General features: G+C 41.5%; 6 protein-coding genes across 15 annotated transcripts in view; all 6 read right to left on the bottom strand.

Annotated features, from left to right (window-relative positions):
- Positions 1-19,751, bottom strand: part of LOC122990858 (protocadherin gamma-C5-like) — a 293,120-nt gene that overhangs the window by 120,678 nt on the left and 152,691 nt on the right. The gene's annotated exons all lie outside the window — the stretch shown is intronic.
- On the bottom strand, positions 513-3,879 carry LOC122990892 (protocadherin gamma-A5-like). Its single transcript, XM_044364460.1, has one exon. The coding sequence runs from the start codon at positions 3,658-3,660 to the stop codon at positions 1,258-1,260; it is 2,403 nt and encodes an 800-aa protein (XP_044220395.1). The 5' UTR covers positions 3,661-3,879; the 3' UTR covers positions 513-1,257.
- Positions 4,325-7,643, bottom strand: LOC122990887 (protocadherin beta-16-like). Its single transcript, XM_044364455.1, has one exon. The coding sequence runs from the start codon at positions 7,390-7,392 to the stop codon at positions 4,972-4,974; it is 2,421 nt and encodes an 806-aa protein (XP_044220390.1). The 5' UTR covers positions 7,393-7,643; the 3' UTR covers positions 4,325-4,971.
- Positions 8,540-11,177, bottom strand: LOC122990866 (protocadherin beta-16-like). The gene has a single exon (XM_044364432.1). It carries the CDS (start codon positions 11,063-11,065, stop codon positions 8,582-8,584), a length of 2,484 nt encoding a protein of 827 aa, XP_044220367.1. The 5' UTR covers positions 11,066-11,177; the 3' UTR covers positions 8,540-8,581.
- Positions 11,961-15,035, bottom strand: LOC122990861 (protocadherin beta-16-like). Its single transcript, XM_044364428.1, has one exon. It carries the CDS (start codon positions 14,536-14,538, stop codon positions 12,040-12,042), a length of 2,499 nt encoding a protein of 832 aa, XP_044220363.1. The 5' UTR covers positions 14,539-15,035; the 3' UTR covers positions 11,961-12,039.
- LOC122990888 (protocadherin gamma-A2-like) lies at positions 15,319-19,303 on the bottom strand. Its single transcript, XM_044364456.1, has 2 exons — positions 16,482-19,303; positions 15,319-16,324 (listed from the first exon to the last, which is right to left on the bottom strand). Exons 1-2 carry the CDS (start codon positions 18,882-18,884, stop codon positions 16,310-16,312), a joined length of 2,418 nt encoding a protein of 805 aa, XP_044220391.1. The 5' UTR covers positions 18,885-19,303; the 3' UTR covers positions 15,319-16,309.

Below are 19,751 nucleotides of genomic sequence, written 5' to 3'. Positions count from 1 at the left end.
CCAATGTCAAATTTCAAATTGACAACTGCATGATCCACGGATCAGAAAAAAATCTCTTGTAGGTCGAAATCTCTTTTCCTTTTTCAAAAATAGTGCATATCTCGAACTGTCTGTTCGTTGCCCGTCGTGTTCTCTCTGTATTATGTCGATGTTACATGGGAGGTGCTGCTATAACCCTGCTCTCAGTCGTCAACACTCTGGTCAACAGCGGCCCTAAGAGTTCATATTATAAAACTGCACAACAACAACTCAAATTTAACTCTGGAAGAATTCACTGTAAACCATCTGGAAATCTGGTTACAATACATCTATTTAAATTACAATTTGTTTTTTTCCCCCAAGAGACTGCTCGCAGACACGATTGAAATTAATCATGTTTACTGTCTAGGTCTTTATAGGAATATATTTAAAGATAACAGACATTCAATTTAAAACATTATGTTTATGAGATCTTACAGTTATAGCAAGTGTCAGCTTGTATATAAAATCATATTGAAAGACTGGAAAGGGATTAAAAAAGTTCAGAAAACAAAGGTTTGCACGAATCATGATAATAATGGACAATTAATGAGACAAAAAGAAAAAGAGACTGATAACCCGTGGGGACAGACAGGTTACATGTGGTCATTCTGTTAATGTCGCTGTCCAGTGTTCTGAAATGAGATAACCCCGAATGACGGCCCAGAACTTCAAGCTTGACATGCACTTTTCGGGTAAAATGATGCCGTATAGCACCTTGATTCTTAGAGAAAAAAACCTTCAACATAAACAACAGTTACAATAATAAATGATAACAGTGAAAATAATACCGCTAAGAGCAATCCATACTGTTTCTTAGAAGGAAAGGTTGAAGTTAAAATATTCTTGAAAATACCTTTGGGGGAAATTATATATTTTCATTTTCCACTCTGAGCTAGTTAAAGTTAATGATCCACAAACAACCATCTGGAATATACAACGCCAAAGAGGCGAAGCACCTGTGTAATCGAGGTCCACAGCGATGGTGCGAACATTCGTGCAAACACGTAAAATCAAAAGACAAATTATTCAGCTAACATTTTAAAATCTGATCCACCGGTACTCCCAAACCAAATGAATTAGACAGGAAGGAAAAAAAGAAAAGTAAATCTGAAATGTACGAGATTAAGTTACCGGTGTACAAACCATGTCGCCTAAAAAGTCACATGAAATATGATGCTTCCCTGTTTGTAACTTTAAAAAGTACTGTACTATTAATTATAGTTTAAATCATGAATGTTAACAAAGTGGTCTAACCTCTAAAGGAGAGTCTGGTTCATCCAGGATGCTCTTTTCACTCTGCATCCGCTGCATCGTCCCTGTAGAACTGGGGTCCATTATCAGCACGTTCTGACTACCAGCTCTGCCGAACTTACAGTCACTCTTTCTGGAGTCAGTCGTCCTGCACACCTCGTAATTGTACACGTGTTGGAGAGTCCCTGTCCCCAAAGTGTCTGAGTAACGTGGTGGATAATATGGAATCACAGGGAGATTGGAGTGATACAGGATGCGAGACTGTCTCCATCTGTAGATTTTGACTGATATAATAACCACTAAACACGTGATGAAGAGGAAGGAAACTACAGCCAGAGCCAACACTAAATAAAAAGTCAGGTTGTCATTGTACTCCTTGTCGTGTGTAAAGTCAGTGAACTCTGACAGCACTTCAGGGAAGCTGTCCGCCACCGCCACGTTAACAATGACTGTAGCTGAACGAGAGGGCTGCCCGTTGTCCTCCACTATAACAGTCAGTCTTTGTTTCACAGCATCTTTATCAGTCACCTGGCGGATAGTTCTTATTTCTCCATTCTGTAAGCCCACTTCAAACAACGCCCTGTCTGTGGCTTTCTGCAGTTTATAGGAGAGCCAGGCATTCTGTCCAGAGTCCACATCAACAGCCACCACTTTAGTGACCAGATAACCCACATCTGCTGAACGAGGCACCATTTCAGCCACCAGAGAGCCACCAGTCTGGACTGGGTACAGAACCTGAGGGGGGTTGTCGTTCTGATCCTGGATCATTATTTTCACAGTCACATTACTACTGAGTGGAGGGGAACCTCCATCCTGCGCTTTGACACGGAACTGGAAATCTTTGATCTGCTCGTAGTCAAAAGAGCGAACTGCATGGATGACTCCACTATCAGCACTAACGGACACATATGAGGAGACTGGCACTCCGTTAACAGAGGAGTCCTCCAGTATGTAAGAAACGCGGGCATTCTGGTTCCAGTCAGCGTCTCTGGCTGTCACTGTGAATATAGAGAGACCTGGTGTGTTGTTTTCTACAATGTAGGCCTCATATGAGCTCCTCTCAAAGACAGGCGCGTTATCATTCACATCAGAGATCTGTAAGGTGAGAGTGACGCTGCTGGATAGGGAGGGCACTCCCTCATCAGAGCAGGTTACAGTAATATTATACTCAGAATGTCTCTCTCTGTCCAGATCACTGTCTGTTACTAAACGATAGAAATTATTTGTTGATGTTTTTAAAGTGAATGGTATATTTTCGCTGATAAAACATTTCACGTTTCCGTTTTCCCCTGAATCTAGGTCCTCAATGTTTATCATTGTAACGACAGTATTGAGTTTGGCATCCTCTGATATTACATTTGACTTCGACATTATCTTGATTTCGGGCTTGTTATCATTTACGTCTTGCACATCAACAATCAATTTACAAGAATCTGTGAGTCCTCCGTCGTCACTAGCGAGTAAATTAATTTGAAAATGTCTTGACTTTTCGAAGTCAATATTTCCAATTAATGAAACTTCACCGTTTTCTTCATTTATCTCAAATACTTTCCTGACATTGTCTAATGTGTTCGTGATCGAATATGTTATTTTACTATTTGAACCTTGATCTGCATCTGAGGCTGTAACAGTAGCTACAACTGTGCCTTTAGGTGAATTCTCAGTAACTGTAGCTTTGTATGTGTGCTGTGTAAAAACGGGAGCATTATCATTAGCGTCTAATACTGTAATAAGAATCATCATTGTTCCTGACATCTGCGGCTCTCCTCCATCTACAGCCGTTAACACCAGAGATATCTGCTCTTGTTTCTCTCTGTCTAAAGGCTTCTGCAGCACCATCTCAACATTTGTATGACCATTGGCGTTATTGTGGAGTTTTAAAGCAAAATGATCTGTTGGTTTCAATTCGTAATTTTGAAGATCATTAATTCCCACATCAAGATCCACGGCCCTCTCTAAGACAAATTTTGCCCCGGTGATCGCAGACTCGCTAATTTTGAATTTCATTTCACCTTTTTCAAAGGTTGGTGCGTTATCATTGATGTCTGTAATCTGGACTGTAACACTGTAAAACTCCATAGGATTCTCCAAAACAATCTGAAAATGTAAAGCACAAAGCGCCGTCTCTGTACACAGCGCCTCTCTGTCGATTCTCTCTTTGACAAGGAGGACTCCTCTCTCTCGGTTGAGCTCGATGTACTCGTCGTCGTTCCTAGTATAGATCTTAGCTTTGCCGGATACCAAACGTTTGATTTCTAAACCTAAATCTTGTGCTATGTTGCCCACTAAAGATCCTCTCGACATTTCCTCTGGAATAGAGTAGCTGACCTGCCCGCACACTGAGTCGAGGAAAAGGAAAGAGATGAACAACAGTACTTGCCGATTCATTGTTCTATCCGATTTTTTCCCCCAGTGAGGCTCCACAGTCTGCTTATATTCCACAAAACAGATACCCTTTAGATTCCAATGTCAAATTTCAAATTGACAACTGCATGATCCACTGATCAGAAGGAAATCTCTTGTAGGTCGAAATCTCTTTTCCTTTTTCAAAAATAATACATATCCCGAACTGTCTGTTCGTTGCCCGTCGTGTTCTCTCTGTATTATGTCGATGTTACATGGGAGGTGCTGCTATAACCCTGCTCTCAGTCGTCAACACTCTGGTCAACAGCGGCCCTAAGAGTCCATATTATAAAACTGCACAACAACAACTAAAATCTAACTCTGAAAGAATCACTGTAAATTATCTGGAAATGTAGTCACAATATACCTACTTAAATTACTTTTTATTTCTTAAAAGACTGCTTGCAGACATGATTGAAATTCACCATGTTTACAGACTAGGTTATTATAGTAATTTATAAGTAGACAACAGTCATTAAAATATCATGTTTATGAGATATTACAGTTATATCAAGTGTCAGCTTGTATATAAAACCATATTGAAAGACTGGAAAGGGATAAAAAAAAAAGTTCAGAAAACACAGGTTTGCACAAATCATGATTATAATGGACAATTAATGAGACAAAAAGAAAAAGAGACTGATAACCCGTGGGGACAGACAGGTTACAAGTGGTCATTCTGTTAATGTCGCTGTCCAATGTTCTGAAATGAGATAACCCTGAATGACGGTCAGAACTCCAAGCTTTACATGCACATTGCAGGTAAAGTGATGCCGTATAGGGCTTTGATTCATAGGAGGGAAAAGCCTTCAATAACAACAATAATGATAATAAATATTAACAGTAAAAACAATACTTATAAGAGCAACCCATAATGTCTCTCAGAAGGAAAGGTTGAAGTTAAAATATACTTGAAAATGCTTTGGGGAATTTTATATATTTTCATTTTCCACTCTCAGCTGGTTAACGTCAATGATCCACAAACAACCATCTGGAATAGACAACGCCAAAGAAGTCAGAGCACCTGTGTAATCGAGGTCCACAGCGATGGTGCGAACATTTGTGCAAACGCATAAAATCAGAAGACAAATTATTCAACTAACATTTTAAAATGTGATCCACCGATACTCTCAAAACAAATGAATTAGACAGGAGGGGGAAAAACGAAAAATAAATCTAAAATTTATGAGATAAAGTTGCCGGTGTAGAAACCATGTCCCCTAAAAGTCACATAAAATATGATGCTCTCCTTTTTGTAACTTTAGAAAACAAGAGTAGTATTAATTATAGTTTATATCATGAATGGTAACAAAGTGGTCTAACCTCTAGAGGAGAGTCTGGTTCATCCAGGATGCTCTTTTCACTCTGTATCCGCTGCATCGTCCCTGTAGAACTGGGGTCCATTATCAGCACGTTCTGACTACCAGCTCTGCCGAACTTACAGTCACTCTTTCTGGAGTCAGTCGTCCTGCACACCTCGTAATTGTACACGTGTTGGAGAGTCCCTGTCCCCAAAGTGTCTGAGTAACGTGGTGGATAATATGGAATCACAGGGAGATTGGAGTGATACAGGATGCGAGACTGTCTCCATCTGTAGATTTTCACTGATATAATAACCACTAAACACGTGATGAAGAGGAAGGAAACTACAGCCAGAGCCAACACTAAGTAAAAAGTCAGGTTGTCATTGTACTCCTTGTCGTGTGTAAAGTCAGTGAACTCTGACAGCACTTCAGGGAAGCTATCCGCCACCGCCACGTTAACAATGACCGTAGCTGAACGAGAGGGCTGCCCGTTGTCCTCCACTATAACAGTCAGTCTTTGTTTCACAGCATCTTTATCAGTCACCTGGCGGATAGTTCTTATTTCTCCATTCTGTAAGCCCACTTCAAACAGCGCCCTGTCTGTGGCTTTCTGCAGTTTATAGGAGAGCCAGGCATTCTGTCCAGAGTCCACATCAACAGCCACCACTTTAGTGACCAGATAGCCCACATCTGCTGAACGAGGCACCATTTCAGCCACCAGAGAGCCACCAGTCTGGACTGGGTACAGAACCTGAGGGGGATTGTCATTCTGGTCCTGGATCAGTATTTTCACTGTCACATTATTACTGAGTGGAGGGGAACCTCCATCCTGCGCTTTGACGCGGAAGTGGAAATCTTTGATCTGCTCGTAGTCAAAAGAGCGAACTGCATGGATGACTCCACTATCAGCACTAACGGACACATATGAGGAGACTGGCACTCCGTTAACAGAAGAGTCCTCCAGTATGTAGGAAACACGGGCATTCTGGTTCCAGTCAGCGTCTCTGGCTTTCATTGTGAATATAGAGAGGCCTGGTGTGTTGTTTTCTACAATGTAGGCCTCATATGAGCTCCTCTCAAAGACAGGCGCGTTATCATTCACATCAGAGATCTGTAAGGTGAGAGTGACGCTGCTGGAGAGGGAGGGCACTCCCTCATCAGAGCAGGTCACGGTTATGTTATACCCAGAGGCCCTCTCTCTGTCCAGATCACTGTCTGTGACAACAGTAAAGAAATTATTTGTTGTTGATTTAATGGCAAAAGGAATGTTTTCGTTTAAAACACACATGACTTTTCCGTTTTCATTCGAGTCTGGATCTTGTATATTAAGCATTGTTACAACTGTTCCGGGATTGACGTTCTCAGAGACTGTGTTTGAGTTAGACATGATGTTAATGGACGGAGGGTTATCATTTGTATCTGTCACGTCCACAATTACTTTACATGCATCAGACAATCCTCCCTGATCTGACACCTGAATATCGAGCTCGTAAAGTCTGCTTTTTTCATAATCTAGATTTCCCCTTAATGTTAATACCCCGTTATCAGCATCAATTGCAAAGAGACTTCCTGCTGCAGATTTTGGAATCACGTATGTTACTTTTCCATTATTGCCTTTATCTATGTCCGTAGCACTTACTGTAGTTATTACAGTGCCGACAGGAGCATTCTCGGTAACACTTGCTTTGTATTCCGGTTTTGAACAAACGGGAGGATTATCATTAGCGTCTAATACAGTTATGAGTATCTGCATTGTCCCTGAGAGCTGTGGCTCACCGCCATCCAGAGCGGTTAATATCAATGATATATGCTCATGTTTTTCTCGGTCTAACAGTTTCTGTAAAACCATCTCGACATGTTTAGTCCCATCTCCTCGGCTGATGGTTTTCAGAGCGAAATTATCACTGGGTTTTAGGGCGTAGCTGTTTAAGCCGTTAACACCAACATCGTCGTCTACGGCTTTCTCCAACACGAATCGAGCTCCAGTAAGAGCTGATTCGCTAATTTCATATTTCATCTCACTTCTCTCAAATGTGGGAGGATTGTCGTTTATATCGGTAATTTCGACAGTAACCGTGTAAAATTCCATTGGGTTTTCCAGGATCATTTGAAAATGTAGTGCACAAGGCATCGTTTGTCGGCAGAGCGATTCTCTGTCTATTCTGTCTTTAATAAGGAGGGCTCCTCTTTCTCTCTTTAGCTCAATGTACTCCTCAGTGTTACCAGTATATATACGAGCTTTACCAGACTTCAATCTTTCCACACCTAAACCTAAATCCTGGGCTATATTACCTATAAGAGCCCCCTTTGCCATCTCTTCAGGAATTGAGTAGCTGACCTGCCCGTGCACTACACTCAGAGAGAGCACCGAGATAAACAACAGCACTTGCCACTCCATCGTTCCGGTCGACATCCCTGTGAAGAAAAACAGAAAATCCTCTTTTTCTTCGCCCCTGGTTCTGATTTTGAGCCGCAGATACACGTATGTGGTCCTAATTGTCGCACTTATCCTAAATTGTGGAACAAAGGAATCCCATTGTGCCTTCCTGGCTTATGCTGTTCGTTGCAATCCCGACTGTTAACTCTGCCTGTCTTTTTCCCCAATGTAATATGTTGAGGCATAGGGGAGGTACTGAAACAAACACCTCCTCGGTAACTCGATGGCCAACAGCGTCCCTGTCTGTTCAATGGTCTGAACTACATTGGGTATTATTGTGACAATCACAATTAAAAAAAATAAATCAAATACATACAACAAAAAGATTTACTTAGAGATATTTTGCTGAATTTAAATCTCATACAACATATTAATTCCCAGTTGTCTACAATACTGTTAAATGACAAACAGACGACTAAAGCAACTAATAGTATAAATTAGAATATGAGCAATAATACAACAAAACAAAAAGATACCGGCACAGAACACAAACGTACAGCTACAAAGACACGCAAGCAGCTATATATCAGTGAGTCAAAATTAAAAAAAAAAAAAAAAAAAGTTAAAATGTAAATGATTTTTCAAGTTACTATACCCTGAAGGCATTGCAGTGACAAAACTGACGTTTGCGCTGTCCGTGGTTCTGAATGAGAAAACACACTATTCCAAGCAATGATTCCTGATTCCAATGTACCTTAAATTTTCTATATTTCAAAAAAGGTGCCTATTGGATTTTTCAATTTGTTTTCCAATGACAAGTCTATTACAGATGTCTACAGATAGCCAGAGCGACGGAAACTAATAATACAAACAGAGGAGCTTGCAAAACGCCCCCACCCCCACCACAGAGAAACACACACACACACACACACACACACACACACACACACACACACACACAGTAGTGAGGGATAGAGTACACGGAGTCAATGAGCATACACAGGACGAGATGGCGAAATTACACCGTTTTGAATTTACCTATTCCTTGAAGCATCTGAGTAACATGAGTCTGAGCGCTGTCCATGGTGCTGAATAATAACAACCACTAAATGAAGTACAAACTTATTCCCAACAAGCTAAAACAAATTCAGGAAGGAAACAAACCGCATATGAAATAATGAAAAATATGTAATTCACTCTGTTGCAAAAATAAGCCTATGATAAGTCAATGAGGAAAATGAGGAAAATCTGTATCTTCTGGAAAACTAACCTCTAAAGGAGAGTCTGGTTCATCCAGGATGCTCTTTTCATTCTGTATCCGCTGCATCGTCCCTGTAGAACTGGGGTCCATTATCAGCACGTTCTGACTACCAGCTCTGCCGAACTTACAGTCACTCTTTCTGGAGTCAGTCGTCCTGCACACCTCGTAATTGTACACGTGTTGGAGAGTCCCTGTCCCCAAAGTGTCTGAGTAACGTGGTGGATAATATGGAATCACAGGGAGATTGGAGTGATACAGGATGCGAGACTGTCTCCATCTGTAGATTTTCACTGATATGATAACCACTAAACACGTGATGAAGAGGAAGGAAACTACAGCCAGAGCCAACACTAAGTAAAAAGTCAGGTTGTCATTGTACTCCTTGTCGTGTGTAAAGTCAGTGAACTCTGACAGCACTTCAGGGAAGCTGTCCGCCACCGCCACGTTAACAATGACTGTAGCTGAACGAGAGGGCTGCCCGTTGTCCTCCACTATAACAGTCAGTCTTTGTTTCACAGCATCTTTATCAGTCACCTGGCGGATAGTTCTTATTTCTCCATTCTGTAAGCCCACTTCAAACAGCGCCCTGTCTGTGGCTTTCTGCAGTTTATAGGAGAGCCAGGCATTCTGTCCAGAGTCCACATCAACAGCCACCACTTTAGTGACCAGATAGCCCACATCTGCTGAACGAGGCACCATTTCTGCCACCAGAGAGCCACCAGTCTGGACTGGGTACAGAACCTGAGGGGGGTTGTCGTTCTGGTCCTGGATCAGTATTTTCACAGTCACATTGCTACTGAGTGGAGGGGAACCTCCATCCTGCGCTTTGACGCGGAACTGGAAATCTTTGATCTGCTCGTAGTCAAAAGAGCGAACTGCATGGATGACTCCACTATCAGCACTAACGGACACATATGAGGAGACTGGCACTCCGTTAACAGAGGAGTCCTCCAGTATGTAAGAAACACGGGCATTCTGGTTCCAGTCAGCGTCTCTGGCTTTCACTGTGAATATAGAGAGGCCTGGTGTGTTGTTTTCTACAATGTAGGCCTCATATGAGCTCCTCTCAAAGACAGGCGCGTTATCATTCACATCAGAGATCTGTAAGGTGAGAGTGACGCTGCTGGAGAGGGAGGGCACTCCCTCATCAGAGCAGGTCACAGTAATATTATACTCAGAGGCTCTCTCTCTGTCCAGATCACTGTCTGTTACTAGGTTAAAGAAATTACTTGATGCCGGCTTTAATGTAAACGGAATATGTTCATTAATTGCGCATTGAACTTTTCCATTTTCACTGGAATCCAAGTCCTGGACATTCACCATCGTCACAACTGTTGCTGGTTTAGAGTCCTCCGCAATTACATTAGTCTGTGACATAATGTTAATAACTGGCGTGTTATCATTAATGTCTATCACTTCAACAGTAATCTTACATGAATCTGTCAGTCCGCCTTCATCACTGGCTTGCACATGTATTTGATAGTAACGTGCCTTTTCATAATCCACACTACTTTTCAAGATCAAATCCCCATTTAATTCATTAATTTCAAACATGTCTCGTACACCTGCAACTGTGTTGGATATTGAATAAGTTATCTTGGAATTTGATCCTTTATCAGCATCAGAAGCACTGACCCTGGTTATGACTGTACCTTGTGGGGCGTTTTCAGTAATTGTAGCTTTGTAAACTGTCTTCGTAAACACGGGTGCATTGTCATTGGCATCAAGCACTGTAACATGTATCTGTGCTGTGCCTGATAGGTTTGGTTCCCCTCCGTCCACCGCAGTTAACACAAGAAATATCTCCTCTTGTTTTTCTCTGTCAAGAGGTTTTTGTAAAACCATTTCAACTATCTTTTCTCCATCCGGCTGATCTTTCAATTTCAGCACAAAATGATCCGTTTTCGTCAGAAAATAAGTCTGTAGACCATTCGTACCAACATCGGGATCTATCGCCCTCTCTAGCAAGAATTTTGCTCCTATTACGGCAGATTCGCTTATTTTGAAGTTCATGTCAGATTTCTCAAATATTGGAGTGTTGTCATTTATATCTGTAATTTCGACAACAACCGTGTAGAATTCCATGGGGTTTTCTAAAATAACCTGAAAATGCAACGCGCAGGGCGTCGTCTGTCCACAGAGCGCCTCTCTGTCTATTTTTTCTTTGATAAGGAGAGCTCCTCGTTCTCTGCTCAGCTCGATGTACCCTGCACTGTCTCCTGTAAAAATCCGAGCTTTGCCTGATGTCAGTCTTTTTTTGTCTAAACCTAAATCCTGAGCAATGTTACCGATTAACGAGCCTTTGGCCATTTCCTCGGGGATGGAGTAGCTGACCTGCCCGACCACCGATGCGAAGGGAAGGATTGAGATAAACAACAGCACTCGCCACCTCATTGTTCCGCCCGATTTTTCCATGCAACACGAATCCTGACTAAGTCGTATCTCCATTGGAAAGAAAATCCGTTGTATTCTCTCGGTATATAAAACAATTTGAAGTAATCAAGGAATTACAGTTAACTACTGCTGTCCGTGTCGTTGATGACTGGTCTCTTACCGTCTAATATTCGCACTGGGTGTCTATTTTCCTCTGTTTCATGGGAGAAAAAAAGATAATGGGGGAGGTACTGCTGAAACCAGCAGTACAGCTATCACACACTGGTCAACAGCGGCCCTAAGAGTTCAATCTAATGTATTACACACATCTGTGCAAATGGAAAAGTATTGAAGCCTCTCAGTTGGTAGGGAGACGTTTAATGTCCCAGCTACAGGTCAGCGGATTTGCCTTAAACGCCCCACTTTAAAACCAATATTGAGAGGTGAAATTTAACTGTGAAGATACACCACCCTGAATCACACACCAGTATTTTTTTTCAGCCTTCGTGACGTTGGTACAAAAACGTATTCAATATAAGCCCAATCGTGTACCAGCAGAAACAATACCTTTATCAGGTAAATAAAGAAAACATACACACACACACACACACACACACACACACACACACACACACACACACACACACACACACACACACACACAAGCATAGGTGGCGTCCTTGGGCTCTGTTAGGAATGGCAAAATCAGCAGCAACAACTGACAATAAACTTTTCAGATCTGCAGAGTCTGAAATATGAGTCTGAAATGAGATCCTGAATACACCTAGATTTTTTTGTTTTTTTTAAAAAAAGGGGAAAAAACCCCAATAAATTCAAATGTAGTATAAATCTCTGTTTATAAACAGGAAAAAAAACATATGCTCTGAAAAAAATATGGTTAAAAGTGCCTGGCCTTGCCAAAGACCCAATATGAGGACACAATTAAAAACCACATAGCAGCGATGATAATAACAATGCGAAAAGGTAAGATAAAGACGGTTGGTTTTGTGGTAAAATCACCGAGGATCCAGTGCAAATTCTCAACACAACTAAAAATAACCATTTGGTATACGTCTCAATTTAAAAACAATGCTTTTATGTGTTGCATCATATGTCAAATTCAATGTAGAACAATGTTGAATTCTAACCTCTAGAGGAGAGTCTGGTTCATCCAGGATGCTCTTTTCGTTCTGTATCCGCTGCATCGTCCCTGTAGAACTGGGGTCCATTATCAGCACGTTCTGACTACCAGCTCTGCCGAACTTACAGTCACTCTTTCTGGAGTCAGTCGTCCTGCACACCTCGTAATTGTACACGTGTTGCAGAGTCCCTGTCCCCAAAGTGTCTGAGTAACGTGGTGGATAATATGGAATCACAGGGAGATTGGAGTGATACAGGATGCGAGACTGTCTCCATCTGTAGATTTTGACTGATATAATAACCACTAAACACGTGATGAAGAGAAAGGAAACTACAGCCAGAGCCAACACTAAGTAAAAAGTCAGGTTGTCATTGTACTCCTTGTCGTGTGTAAAGTCAGTGAACTCTGACAGCACTTCAGGGAAGCTGTCCGCCACCGCCACGTTAACAATGACTGTAGCTGAACGAGAGGGCTGCCCGTTGTCCTCCACTATAACAGTCAGTCTTTGTTTCACAGCATCTTTATCAGTCACCTGGCGGATAGTTCTTATTTCTCCATTCTGTAAGCCCACTTCAAACAGCGCCCTGTCTGTGGCTTTCTGCAGTTTGTAGGAGAGCCAGGCATTCTGTCCAGAGTCCACATCAACAGCCACCACTTTAGTGACCAGATAGCCCACATCTGCTGAACGAGGCACCATTTCAGCCACCAGAGAGCCACCAGTCTGGACTGGGTACAGAACCTGAGGGGGGTTGTCGTTCTGGTCCTGGATCAGTATTTTCACTGACACATTGCTACTGAGTGGAGGGGAACCTCCATCCTGCGCTTTGACGTGGAACTGGAAATCTTTGATCTGCTCGTAGTCAAAAGAGCGAACTGCATGGATGACTCCACTATCAGCACTAACGGAAACATATGAGGAGACTGGCACTCCGTTAACAGAGGAGTCCTCCAGTATGTAAGAAACACGGGCATTCTGGTTCCAGTCAGCGTCTCTGGCTTTCACTGTGAATATAGAGAGGCCTGGTGTGTTGTTTTCTACAATGTAGGCCTCATATGAGCTCCTCTCAAAGACAGGCGCGTTATCATTCACATCAGAGATCTGTAAGGTGAGAGTGACGCTGCTGGAGAGGGAGGGCACTCCCTCATCAGAGCAGGTCACAGTTATATTATACTCAGAGGCTCTCTCTCTGTCCAGATCACCGTCTGTAACTATACTGAAGAAATTATTTGACGTTGAAGAAATTGAAAATGGAATGTTCTCGTTAATATAACATTGCACTTTACCATTTTCACCTGAGTCTGGATCTTGGATATTTACAATTGTCACAACAGTGCCAGGCTGAATGTTCTCTGTTACTACAGTGGACTTTGACATGAAATTTATGGCAGGTATGTTGTCATTTGTATCAACTATTTCCACTATAACTTTACTGGAATCGGTTAGCCCCCCTTCATCACTGGCCTGGACATGTATTTGATACTGTCGCTTCTTTTCAAAGTCAGTGCTTCCGACCAATCTAACCTCGCCAGTTTCTCCGTTTATGTCAAATACTTCAGATGCATCATCAACAGAGTTCAATATAGCATAGGATATCTTTCCATTAGATCCCTCGTCTAAGTCAGATGCACTAACTGTAATCACTATCGTTCCTGCGGGTGAATTTTCTCTTAAGGTGGACTTATAGATCTTCTGAGTAAAAAGTGGAGCATTGTCATTACTATCTAGCACGTTAACATTTATCTGCACTGTCCCGGAAAGCTGCGGCTCACCGCCGTCTACTGCAGTCAATACAAGCGACAAACGATCACGTTTTTCTCGATCTAAAGGTTTCTGTAAAACCATTTCTACCATCTTGCTTCCGTCGGCTTGATTTTGCAGTCTCAAAACGAAGTTATCAGTTGGCTTTAACAAATAACTCTGAAGACCATTTGCACCGACATCCAGATCTATTGCCTGATCAAGCACAAATACTGTCCCTGTAACAACTGATTCACTTATTCTGAATTTCATTTCATCTCTTTTAAAAAACGGGGCGTTGTCATTAACATCTGTAACTTCGACAGCAATGCTGTAAAATTCCATGGGATTCTCTAAAATAACCTGGAAATGCAAAGCACAGGGCGATGTCTGCGGGCAGATCGCCTCTCTGTCTATTCTGTCTTTGATAAGGAGGACTCCTCTTTCTTTATTTAACTCGATGTACTCTGCACTGTCTCCCGTATAAATGCGAGCTTTTCCTGATTTTAGCCTTTTCACATCCAAACCCAAATCTTGAGCAATATCACCCACAAAAGAGCCCTTGGGCATTTCCTCTGGAATGGAGTAGCTGACCTGCCCAAACGTTGAACCGAGATAGAGAATCGACATAAACAGCAACACTTGCCGTCTCATTGTTCTGTCCGTCATGTTCCTGTGAAGTGAACCGCGTGATATTCCTGTAAAAACGTATTTTTCTTCAGAGAAAATCCCTTTTTCTGTCCTCGGGTTGTATATAATCACCAGTTATGTCGTGAACTACAAATGTAAAAGTACAGCGCCCGTCCAAATTAACATTTAGAGCTCTGGTTTTCGTCTTCTGTACTGTTCCTTGTGTCTTTCTCTCGTTCTCTTTCTGAAATGATGGGGGAGGTACTGCTGACTTCTTTCCCTTTACTAACACAGACTGGCCAACAGCGGCCCTAAGAGTTCATCATGCTGAACTACAGAATACTGTGGAACATGAAAAACAATTGTGAGTGGTTTCTATGCTCAGGTTATCAAATTTCGTAAATTCAGTATGAAAAATTTATATGACAAAACATTTGTTTACGTCTTCTTAGGTTTATGTGTATTTTAAAAGGAGCCTGACAGATCAACTGCATGACATGGCAAAAAAAACCCTGGTATAAACAACAACAACAAACACTGAGTCTTTGTGAATTCGGTACAAAAAGTGTTGAGGAATGGTACTGACGCACTGTAGTTAAACGAAATGCTTTCATGTTACACACACACACACACACACACACACACACACACACACACACACACACACACACACACACACACACACACACACACACACACACACACACACACATCCATGTGCTCTGTGCCATTTTAAAGCTTTAACATCAGGCTACATTCACTGTCTTTATTATACTTTTAAAAACAAAGAAAATCAAAATGATCGATTTCATTCTTTATATTTACCCGTCATTATTTATTCATTTACAAGTAAGCTTCACAAAACACAAAGGCTTTGATTGAAATTACAAATCGAGTGTGTAACACTGTAAAGTAGATGACGCCAACTGATGAATAACTAAACATTTACAGTGCGTTTAAATAGTACAATCAGAGTTTAAACATATAACTCTCTAATGAGTAAGTGGTATCTTATGTGATATCTCCCTCAGGGGATGCTCAGTAGTAATAACTGCAAGGTTGACATCACCAGATTTCTTCTACAATGTCAGAAGCCCTTTATTCAGAATATTAGAACTGGAAAAGATTAAACTTCATATTACATCAAAACCAAATGAGAAACTTTGCACCATACTACTTCCGAGTATGCCCAATATGCACAATAAAAATAAATTAATTGGAACTGCATAACTTTCCACAACATGGAGTCAACTGATGCCAAATAAATGAAGCAAGTAAAAAAGGTAAGAATACTGTGTGTTTGCACAAACAGTATAGGCCTTTAGATGTAAATCAAGTATATATTATATTGTAAAAAGAGGAAACAAGATGAGAACATGAATTAAAATTGTGCTGCTAGATTAAAAGGTTTAATGTTTAAGGGTGGAAGGACTTTCTTAAATCTAACACGCAATCACACTGCAACAATAAACTGTGCTGAGACAACATAGCCGGAGCTGACTCAGGAGCTATCCATGGTGCTGAATTGAAAAAGCACTGCTAAAAGACAAATACAGAGTTTGGAGCTACAATTCCTGAATTTCAAACAGTTTTTTTTCTGTCATGGAAATGTGTTTGAAAGGTTGGACAACCCCATTAACTGAAAAGTACACATTATTTCTTCTGTTTAAGTACTACCACATGTTAAATACAAATCTAGGAAGATTAATTGGGATTATTTATGTTCACTTATTCATGGAAAATATCGTTATCAAAATGCTCAATTGTCAACATGAAACTAACTTTACAGAATAAATGAAAAGTCTCCAGTTCAAATAAACTGCACCTGAAAGGACAAGGAAGGAACCAATGAGAAAAAGAACTAGATAAAAGTCCATATAGAATATGGGTCGATGTGTCACTGCTCAACAGAAAAGAATCGTGTGGCCACATATGAAACATGAATATGCCATTACTTACACCATTCTTTCTGGAAAACTGACCTCTAGAGGAGAGTCTGGTTCATCCAGGATGCTCTTTTCATTCTGTATCCGCTGCATCGTCCCTGTAGAACTGGGGTCCATTATCAGCACGTTCTGACTACCAGCTCGGCCGAACTTACAGTCACTCTTTCTGGAGTCAGTCGTCCTGCACACCTCGTAATTGTACACATGTTGGAGAGTCCCTGTCCCCAAAGTGTCTGAGTAACGTGGTGGATAATATGGAATCACAGGGAGATTGGAGTGATACAGGATGCGAGACTGTCTCCATCTGTAGATTTTCACTGATATAATAACCACTAAACACGTGATGAAGAGGAAGGAAACTACAGCCAGAGCCAACACTAAGTAAAAAGTCAGGTTGTCATTGTACTCCTTGTCGTGTGTAAAGTCAGTGAACTCTGACAGCACTTCAGGGAAGCTGTCCGCCACCGCCACGTTAACAATGACTGTAGCTGAACGAGAGGGTTGCCCATTGTCCTCCACTATAACAGTCAGTCTTTGTTTCACAGCATCTTTATCAGTCACCTGGCGGATAGTTCTTATTTCTCCATTCTGTAAGCCCACTTCAAACAGTGCCCTGTCTGTGGCTTTCTGCAGTTTATAGGAGAGCCAGGCATTCTGTCCAGAGTCCACATCAACAGCCACCACTTTAGTGACCAGATAGCCCACATCTGCTGAACGAGGCACCATTTCAGCCACCAGAGAGCCACCAGTCTGGACTGGGTACAGAACCTGAGGGGGGTTGTCGTTCTGGTCCTGGATAAGTATTTTCACTGTCACATTATTACTGAGTGGAGGGGAGCCTCCATCCTGCGCTTTGACGCGGAACTGGAAATCTTTGATCTGCTCGTAGTCAAAAGAGCGAACTGCATGGATGACTCCACTATCAGCACTAACGGACACATATGAGGAGACTGGCACTCCGTTGACAGAGGAGTCCTCCAGTATGTAAGAAACACGGGCATTCTGGTTCCAGTCAGCGTCTTTGGCTTTCACTGTGAATATAGAGAGGCCTGGTGTGTTGTTTTCTACAATGTAGGCCTCATATGAGCTTCTCTCAAAGACAGGTGCGTTATCATTCACATCAGAGATCTGTAAGGTGAGAGTGACGCTGCTGGAGAGGGAGGGCACTCCCTCATCAGAGCAGGTCACGGTTATATTATAGTGAGATGCTCTTTCCCTGTCTAATTCTCCTTCTGTCAATAGATTGAAAAAATTATTTGATGTTGATGTGATTGTAAAATGAATATTTTCATCTAAAATGCAGTGGACTTTGCCATTTTCATTTGAATCTGGATCCTGAACGTTCATCATTGTGAGAACTGTCCCTGGCTTAACATCCTCAGATACACTGGAAGATGTTGACATAATATTGATAGCTGGTGGGTTATCGTTTGTGTCCATCACCTCAATTATAACTTTACATACGTCTGATTTGCCACCTTCATCTGTTGCTTGGACATCTATGTCATAATGTTTAAATTTCTCATAATCAAGTTTTCCCATTAACGTGAACACTCCATTATCTTTGTCTATATCGAACAAGTCTAATGCCCCCTTAGGAGCGTTTGAAATTGAATATTGTACGTGGCCGTGCGGGCCTTCATCTGCATCAGTTGCGCTCACCGTAGTTAGAACAGTTCCTTTCGACGAATTTTCTTTTACATTAGTCTTATACTCTGTTTGAGTACAAACAGGTGCATTATCGTTAGCGTCCAATACAGTTATGACAATTAGTATTGTTCCAGAGAGCTGCGGGTCACCACCATCTAAAGCAGTTAATACTAAAGACAACCGCTCCTGTTTCTCTCGGTCAAGAGGCTTCTTTAAAACCATCTCAACATTCCTGCTACTGCCTTTTCTATAAGGGGTTAAAATAAAGGTGTCACTTGAAGTCAGCGAATAGCCCTGGAGACCATTAATACCTACATCGTCGTCAACTGCCTTTTCTAAAACAAATTTTGATCCAATTTGAGACAATTCACTCATCTCAAATTTCATTTCACCGCTTTTAAAACTGGGAGAGTTATCGTTAATGTCGGTGATCTCGACAGTGACGCTGTAAAAATGCATAGGATTCTCGAGAATTATTTGAAAATCAAGAGCACAGGGCGTCGTCTGTCCGCAGAGCGCTTCTCTGTCAATCCGCTCTTTGATCAGGAGGACTCCTCTCTCTTTATTCAACTCGATGTATTCGGTACTTTCTCCGGTATATATACGAGCTTTCCCTGATTTCAGCCGTTTCACATCTAAACCTAAATCGTGTGCTATGTTACCGACCAAAGATCCTTTCGCCATTTCCTCAGGAATAGAGTAACTGACCTGCCCAAAAACCAAGCTGAGAGAAAAGACCGAAATAAACAAAAACAGGCCCACTTGCCGTTTCATTGTTCTATCCAACATTCTCCCGTCCAAAACAGTGGTATCAAATCCGTTACGAGGAAAAAGATTTCAAATAGAAATGTCAGTAAAATAATCAAGTATCCACACCCCAATAATGCTGTCAATTCGCCTGGTGTCTCCGTGTTTGATGATCCCCTTGTTCCAAAACCTGCCTTTTCGATTATGTTTTCTCTTCCTCCGTAACATTTCTAGATGATGGGGGAGGTACAGCTGCAACGAGCTCTGAAATCTCAGCAGACTGGTCAACAGCGTCCCTATGAGTTGAAAGCACTGAACTACACATTGCACAGACATTGCTGCTTCATATGGGGTTGATCACAATATGTTTTAAAATATGTTAATAATGTTTATAAGGTAATTATTAAGAAGAAATTAGAAGTAGTTTGCTGCGTATATCAGTGGAATGTGATATTATGCTGTATCGATATAAGAATTTTTATGTGAGCACTCACAACCGTTTTACACACAAACACAGCACCTGATATCCACCCTCTCACCCACAGACACACACACAAACAGACAGAGAGAAATAGAGAGGAAGAGAGAGAGAGAGAGAGAGAGAGAGAGAGAGAGAGAGAGAGAGAGAGAGAGAGAGAGAGGAAATACTTTGACAAGGTGCAGGAGTACATCAATGATGTCGCGCTATCCATGGTGCTGACAGGCTCTGATGTAGATCTATGCACGTGACCAAATTCAAATTTGTTGTAAATCAATAATATACCAATATGAATAATAGTAAAAAAGGACAACAATACTAAATGAAAAACGTCGAACAACGAGGAGAAGACACCTAATTTAGCCAATCAATGATGGTTCCGCAGATCAAACAGATGACTTATTGGTCTTATTTCCATGGAAAAGATGGAC

This window comes from Thunnus albacares, chromosome 10, assembly GCF_914725855.1.
Source record: "Thunnus albacares chromosome 10, fThuAlb1.1, whole genome shotgun sequence".
NCBI lineage: Eukaryota > Metazoa > Chordata > Actinopteri > Scombriformes > Scombridae > Thunnus > Thunnus albacares.
This window is presented reverse-complemented; position numbering and strand designations above follow the sequence as displayed.